The sequence below is a fragment of the Cryptomeria japonica genome, unplaced genomic scaffold (assembly GCF_030272615.1).
Source record: "Cryptomeria japonica unplaced genomic scaffold, Sugi_1.0 HiC_scaffold_388, whole genome shotgun sequence".
NCBI lineage: Eukaryota > Viridiplantae > Streptophyta > Pinopsida > Cupressales > Cupressaceae > Cryptomeria > Cryptomeria japonica.
This window is the reverse complement of record NW_026729209.1, coordinates 116,140-125,028: the sequence shown is the minus strand read 5'-3', so window position 1 is coordinate 125,028 and position 8,889 is coordinate 116,140. Positions and strand designations below refer to the sequence as shown.

Sequence of the window (8,889 nt, the reverse complement as noted above, 5' to 3'; positions counted from 1 at the left end):
TGACAATTAGGTCTTGATTGAAGATAATTGATATCGATCATGATTTTAAATTGATAAATGACCAATGTGATAAATGATTTGATTGAGAAAATGCGCCAATTGACGAGGAACAATGACAAATTGATCCAAATTGACATAATTGAGACAAACAATGATCGATGACAAATCGACCACAAAATGACAAGATTGACAAGAGGACAAGGATCGATGACAAAATAGATTGCAAAACGACAATATTGAAAATGACCACGATTGATGACAAATCGATCGCAAAATGACAAGATCGAACATGACAACGACCGATGACAAATCAATCGTTAAACGACAAGATTGAAAATGATAAGGATTGACGATAAATCGACAAGATTGATAAGAGTACAACGATTGATGACATATCAATCGCAAGATTGATAGGAGGACAAAACCCTAATTAGGATTGACGATGTCCAAAATGATGACAAATAAGCACGCACATTGATGCAATATGATAAGATCGATCAAAGTCATGACTGGATAGTGTTGTTGACAAGACCAAATTTGAGAGCGAGACGAATGAAGAATGTAGAAGAATGACTTGATGCTCGCAAATGATAAAGACCAAGTATGAATCATAGGAGAAATGTTAATGCGACGCAAAAACCTAAAATGAGGCAATGCACAAATGTTAAAGTATGACTCCACAAGCGTTGACCATTTTTAGGTGTCTACACACTCCATTCCTCAGCTCTACAACAAAAAATGAGGTATGTCTTTTGCCTCCTAGTCTGCTGATCCCTCAGAACAGCCTTCTGCAAAAACTTCGGTAAGCTTATTTGTTCATATGTTTTTCCATATTCATTTTTTTTAACAACCATATATTCTCTATTTTCCCTTCTCATTTTGAATAGAATTGCCCTCGATCGATACACCTGAATGCACGGATAAGGATACACATTGCTCTGTATATACATGTCTCCATATGTATGGATTCAGTTGTTCCACTTTTGGTCTATGCATAAGCACATATACACTCATATATTCATGTCTGTTCTTTTATCTATGAATACATGTGTTGTTTATGTATATACATGTATGTTTCTATATGTAGATGCAGGCAATGCAAAGCCATGCAAAGACTATGTATTTCTATATTTACATGCAAATGCCTTTGTTTTAATATTGAACATGTGCATATATATACATATATTGAGACATCTGTGGATACATGCCATTTCTATCTATATACCTGTCTCTTCTTATATCTGCATGCAACCAGTACAAACACATACAAAAAAAAAATATAAATGGCTCTGTCTACATGTATATGCCTTTGTTCTGAAATTGACCATGTATATATATATATATATATATACACATATATACATCCATAAAGTGATCTATCTGTGGCATCATGTAGATCTTTCCCACTCTGTCTATATACATGTATATACATCTGTATATATTTAATGTATGTCCTTTGTTTTCACACTCTTTGTTACAACAAACATCTACAACTCACATACTAGACTCAAAACGACAATCACCAAAGCAATGCCTGTTGATTTTCAGGGTGAATGTGCTCTTTTGCTTGTAGACATTGCTTGGATGGGTGCAGCTACAAAATTCCACACCAATTAGATAGAATCCTTTTCATACAGCTTTTGATCTTCAATGTATAGATAGATGGGCAGTGCTTTTCCCCACCTTAGACAAACAATACAATATTATCAAACATGGTTTATATAAACACTATCGAAACTCATGTCCTCTTGGCTATGGAAAACTTTAAGATTTTGTATTTCATTTTGTACTGCTCCAATAATTGTTTGTAATTTTGATTGTTTATATCTTAACACACTTTTGCTTCCTTCTACCCATCTCATTCCTATACTGTTATGTTTTTTTCTGTTGTTATGTTCTTATTCAACTTCTATGTTTTTTAAATATTATTGATTCGTACATCAACATTTATAATATGTTGCAAACAAAAAACAAACAAACAGGCTATCTATTATTGTCCATTATCCATCTAAACACATATATCTACTTGTTGTGTGCCTGCCTACAAACTCTCATGTATGTTTAACTATACTTAAATTTGTTTATGACTATCTATACCCAATTCTGCTTGCATCTTTCTTTGAAGTCATGTATACTGAAATATGTGTTTCTCTGTTCTTTTGGCTTTTTGGATATATTGCAGAAAATCATTATGTCTTTGTATGGCTGCACCTTAATAACACTGAACAAAACATTGCTACCTATTATGCTCTTTGCTAAGCACAAAATTTTCTTTCCTCGTTTTCACGTGTGCAACTGCAAATAACTTTGCCCATCACAAAAATAGACATCTATACTAATGTCTCTTCATTTAAGCCAATGTAACAGTATACACAAATCTCTACATCTATATCTACCCTTTTTCCTCTATATGTTTACAAACATATATGCTTCTATATATACTTATATAGTATTCATTCACTGCCCTTACACAACAAAAAAGGCAACTACAATTTTCACCTTTTGCTATAAAAAAATTTGGTTGCAAATACAAAGTGGTTAGCTAGCCTGCTTCTTTAGATTTTATATACGCCGCCTTGACCTTAAAAACTCATAAATTCACACCAATGCAATAATCTATACATACATATATATACATGTGTGTGTGTGTGTGTTTGTGTATGTGTGTGTCTCTATATATATGTTCATGTGTGTATTTTTGTTTGTGTCTGTGTATGCGTGTGTGTGCACACATATATAAATAGCTATAAACATATATGGCTGTCTGTCTGTGTTTGTGTTTGTATGTCTGTACATGTGTGTCTATTTACATACATACACACATACATACAAACACACATACAGACATACACACTCACAGTCAAACACACACACACACACACATATACATACACACATACATTCATACATAGAGACATACATACACACGCACGCACACACACACACACAAATATATATATATATATGTATACATATATATATATGTATACATATATATATATGTATACATATATATATATATATATATATATATATATATATATATATATATATATATATATATATATATATATATATATATATATATATATATATATATATATATATATATATATATATATATATATATATATATATGACTACACGTTCACAAGCCACTGAAAGTAATTCTTCAGCATTGTGCATTTGGCCGACATGCACAATTCCCTTCTATTCAGTCCAATTATAAATCGAACATACATACATACATTCATATATACATTCAAACATACATACATATATATGTTTATATGTGTGTGTGTGTGTGTGTGTGTGTGTGTGTGTGTGTGTGTGTGTGTGTGGAATCCAACATTTTCTCTAATTGGCGATGGAGGGTGGAGAACCATTGGTAGGGAATTGGGGTTCTACCGTTTGGAGCCTATTTAAGCACACACAAAACGTCCACTGTACCCCACATGTGCAACACCATGTCCATTCATACATATCTTCACATATACTGCTGCCTGCATATCGCTACTTGCATTTGTTCCTGCATATCGCTACTTGCATTTGTTCCTGCAATGTACCAACGAATCATATGTTCAATCACCTATATCCTTGCTGTAATGACATATATCTATATGTATATATACACATGTATCTATACACATTCATACATACATATATGCATGCACAAATATATAGCATTTTGCATCTTCAAAATATTAAATTGCCACACAGATAAAATGCCAATTATACTTCTTTAAAATTGCTTGCTTGCTTCACATGCAAAATTTCCTTAAATTGCCTACAATTAATAAACCCATCATTTCCCCCATTTCATGATGCATGGTTAGCATAAGGAATTTTTGATTCGCCCCAAGTCCACCGAAATGTAAAATACTGTCCATGTTGATATATACCACCAGATATATATACAGATAGATACTGTTACAATGTACCAGACAACCTCATATTCATTTACATGTCTAGATTATTTCATAAACATACAAATACTTGTATGTACATACAAATATATCTTCCTTCTATTCTATGTACTACTTTATACATATGTATGCACATCTGATATTCTCATTCTTAATTCTTCATTCAACATCTAATACACTCTCCCCATTCAAAATATATGCAATAATAATGCAAACTGCTGAAGAATAATTGAATCTAAAGAAAGCTAAAAGAAGTCAACAAAATCATCGTTATTACACAAAACACAAGGAAGATATTTTGAAAAAACGTCGGTTGGCATGCCTCAACCGCCAAAACCTCTCCCCTTTGCAAACCCCATGTGCAATGAATGCAATAAAAGAACCATCGATAGTTATATCAAATGAAAATGTTGATATACAAAATGTAATACCCAACACTACTTCAGCCAAATTGCAAGGAACTTGATTGCACTCTAGGAAAAGGCATAAAATAGATCCAACACAAGAAAGTCACTCTATCTACTAGGATACAATATTATAGAATGCAAATCCACAACAATCTACAATAGATTGTTTCTCTTCTGTAGAATACATTCAAGCATTAAAGTCCTTCCGTGCTCGCATTGATTCATTGTCAACACTTCAAACATGTAGTGTTTGTAAGGAAAGATATATTGGGATGCTCATTCGCAAATGTCACCACCAAATTGTCTATTCAAGATGCTTTGCTAAAAGAGGCATTCATCGCTTCTCTTCAACTAATAACTTAGACCCAGGTGAACAACCCCTTGTCTTAAAGAAGCTTAACCAAGTAGAGGAGATGCTTATTGCTTGTGTATCTCCTATTTTGCAAGTCACTCATGCAAGAGGCAGCCAATACAAATACTTTGGTCACACTATAAGTTTCCCTCAAGACATCTCTGGAATTGCAAAGAGTTTGCCATGCAAATTACAGTATTTGGAAGTCCTCATAATCCAAAGAACCAATATTCAAGGCAACAAATATGACTGCTATGTAAATAAATTCCATGTTATGGATGCATTGACATTTAAAATCCAATATGACCAATACTACAAGGAATTTATCATAGATCTTGATGCTCTGAACCTACTTCCTAATGTTACAACACATGTATCAAGTATGTTGCATATGTTAGAAGACATTAACAATGAAATAGCTGTTCCTGCAACAACAGATTGTTCTGACACTTGCGATGCCTATGCCACAGAGATTTCATCATCCTTCATTGCAACAATGCATGCTGCAGTTCGTCAGATTCTGGTATTTCATTTATAATCTAATTATGCGCCACCGTTCACAACAATCTGCAGCTGTCTTTATTATAACTAATATAGAAGAGGCCTTCCCAAGCAATTTGCAAGCATTGTGTGACCGTTTACAAAACATGCTTGATGACCAGTTGCCAAAACAGTTGCTACGCTTTGGTGCAACTCTTAGAGGCACCAGAGCATATTGGAATAAATCTAGAAAAGACCTCACAACAATGATCTCCCAATTGGGAACACCAACCCTTTTTTTCATATTGAGCTCAGTTGATACTAAATGGCCTGACCTGCATACCCTCTTCAATAAAGATAATGGCCAGAACATACAATCCACAAGAAAAGAACTAGTAGAAAATGTAATTCGCAATCCACACATAACAACCTTGTACTTGCACAACAGTTTTGCAATATTTTGTGAAGAAATTATTCAAAATTTGTTCAAAGCAAAAGACCATTGGTGTAGATATGAATGGCAACATCGTGGCTCGGCACATATTCATAGATTTTTATGGCTCCCTGGTGCACCAAATATGGACATCATTGATTGGCAAAATGACAATGAAGTCCATATAGCTAAACTTTCTTTGACACATGTATCTGCTTGGAATCTTCTTAGCAAAGCTGACCGAAATAATACATTTTGATACACTGCAATGGATGATCCATGCTTAGCTAACACTACAAAGATATTCTCAATGCCCCTAGCAGTTGATTACGAGGCATTGGTAAATAGTTTGCAAAGACACACAAAATGCATAGAAAATACATATCTCAAGAAAAAAGGCCATTTGTTACAATGTCGTTACAAAGCTCCATGGCCTGAACAAGAAAAATATACATTAACAAATGATAGTTACAATAATCCATGTTATACACCTGCAAGGAATGATGACCGCTTGAATATTCATAGCCCTTGCATGCTTTCAATATGGCGGGCTAACATTGATTGCCACCCTGTTACTTCAAGAAAAGAAGTCTTACAATACATTTCAAAGTATGCTTCGAAATCTGAAATAAGATCTGAATCTTCTACTGAAATTCTCAAAACTATTGTGAATGCAAGTGGTTCTGAAGATACTATCTTATCAACATACCAAAAATTTATGATGGGGATTATAGCAGATCGTGACATCAACGCACAAGAGACTTGTCATATGTTGTAGAAATTGCCACTCATTAGCTGTAGCCGACAGTTTATATCTCTTAATGTTAGTAGGAAAGCACTACATCATATCACAAAATCAAATCATGAAACAGACCTATCAACAAGCTATTTCCATGCTTACATGTAGTGCCCTTTTCATATATTCCACAGCGTAAAAAAACAAAATGACAACTTCGAGAGAAAAAAGCGATTGTAAATGTATATAGACACTTCACTGCCCCTCCCATTGAAGACAGTGATGAATTTGAGATTTTCTATTGGTCTGAGCTCTTGTTGTACAAACCATTCTGTGACATACCATCAGATATAGGGACTTCTAAAGATCAAGTTATAGCCAATTGGAAAGTCTTCAGTTCTACTGGCTATGTTCGGTTGTATGGCCACAACATTGTGCAAGCTCCTCCATCTCAAGATACAGATGATAGTGACACTAATGATTCTCAATATCAAGAAGACTCAAATCTATTTGAATGGAAATTCATATCTCAGATGGGACTGACAAATAAATTTACCAAAGATGAGCTGCAAATGTTAGGGCGACATGACTATGATATTAGCTACTCGTGGTCCATCGATATTCCAAATCAGCATTTACAGTCCACTGCTAAATTATAATTTCACCCACCTATAAACCAAGCCTTGCCCATAGCCAGTGAGAAAATCCATCTCTCATCTCAACAAAGACTTGCACTTGACATAATTCTACATCATCAATCTAAACAAGTTGTAGCCCAACCTCTCCGAATGATTGTTCAAGGAACAACAGGAACTGGTAAATCAATCTTGATAGATTGCATCAGACAAAAGTTAAATGTCTCTGCAGGCATTAAGACAAACACATTGTTAGTTCTTGTACCTACAGGTGTTGCTGCATATAATATTCAAGGAACAACTATTCATGCAGGCCTCCGAATCCCTATAAAAGAAATGCATCCTTTGACAGGGCAAGCATTGTTCACATTCCAAGAGCATTTTAGGCATGTTAAATATATTCTAATAGACGAAATGAGCTTCTTGGGCCCTAAATTACAATTGAAGATTGATAGTCGGCTCCGCCAAGCATTCCTTGATAAACAACATGAAGGCTTTGGTGGACTCTCCATAATCCTTATAGGTGACCTTGGGCAGCTCCCTCCTATAATGGACAAACCAATTTATGCTTCGCAGTCTATAGCTTTGAACTTGTGGCGATCATTTAAAACAGTTGTAACATTGCATACTGTTTTCTGCCAACAAGGTGCCTCTGTTAAACAACAACAATTTAGAAGCCTGCTCTAGAACATAAGAGATGCACAACCTAACAAACATGACTGGCAGATCTTAATGAACCAAACAAATACAAATCTCACTGTTTTGCAGCAAAAGGAATTCAACTCATCAATCCATTTGTTTGCAACAAATGACTCAACAACGCTGCACAACAAAAGAATGTTGAAGGAATTAAATTTACGTATTGCTCTCAGCATTGCACATATTGTGCAACAAACTAATACTGAATATGATAACAATGAACAACTACCATTATAACTACTATTATGTGAAAATCAGCAAGTGATGTTGCTAGCTAACTTGTGGATTGAAGTTGGCCTTGTAAATGGTTCCATTGGCCTTGTTAAAAAAATTGTCTATGAAAACAATACTAAATCACCAGACTTGCCAAAATTTGTTATTGTCCGCTTTCAGAATTATAAAGGCCCTCCATGAGATACATTGCATCCAAATGACATACCCATTACTCCAATTACTCGAGGCAAGCGTACACAGATTCCATTGACAACCGCTTGGGCCATAACTATTCACAAATCTCAAGGACTTACACTGGATAAAGCTACAATAGACATAGGCAACACTGAAGAGCAAGGCCTAACATTTACAGCTATCTCAAGGGTCAAATCAATTGATGGAATACGCATTCATCCACCTTTCTCATTTGAAAGGTATGCAAAAATGCAAAAAAGTGTTTTTACCACCATAAGAAAGAAAGAAGAAGCTCGCTTGCAACAGCTCTATGCTCTCACATCTACATCACAAGATTACAATCTACATCTATGAAATGCTTGCACACATAGGTTTGGCCTTCACTTGTTCACCAATCAAATGGTTGACATTCAGCAACAACCATTCTGCCTTCTCCAGTGCTATTACACAGGTAAAAAAAAATCAATACTAATATATCACAATTCCCACTTCAAAGTGTTTTCTTTTCTGAATATGCTATTTAAATCAAAATTTCATTGCATACAGTTACTTATTCGTACTTTACACTTTTTCAACGACTGTGCAAGTTGCCTTCCCATATACACATTTCGCTTTCTCATCAATACTCCACGGTGATGAAACAAAATTTAAAGCGCCTACAATGCAAGTTCTCCAAACTTTAAAGAAATAACCAACTGAAATCTAACTTGTTTTCCAATTTTTTATTCTGAACAACCCCTAACTATGTCTATCTTTTGATTCTTAGGTGTCTTTACCAAGTTTCCAGGCAAGATACAAGTTGCAGACACAACA

General features: G+C 34.6%; 1 protein-coding gene across 1 annotated transcript; it reads left to right on the top strand.

Moving 5' to 3' along the window:
* The first annotated feature begins 7,122 nt into the window (after positions 1-7,122).
* LOC131053604 (ATP-dependent DNA helicase PIF1-like) lies at positions 7,123-7,656 on the top strand. Its single transcript, XM_057988231.2, has one exon. The coding sequence runs from the start codon at positions 7,123-7,125 to the stop codon at positions 7,654-7,656; it is 534 nt and encodes a 177-aa protein (XP_057844214.2).
* The last annotated feature ends 1,233 nt before the right edge of the window (positions 7,657-8,889 follow it).

Coding starts and splice junctions, on each gene's coding strand:
- LOC131053604 (XM_057988231.2), top strand. CDS start 7,123: ATGATTGTTCAAGGAACAACAGGAACTGGTAAATCAATCTTGATAGAT.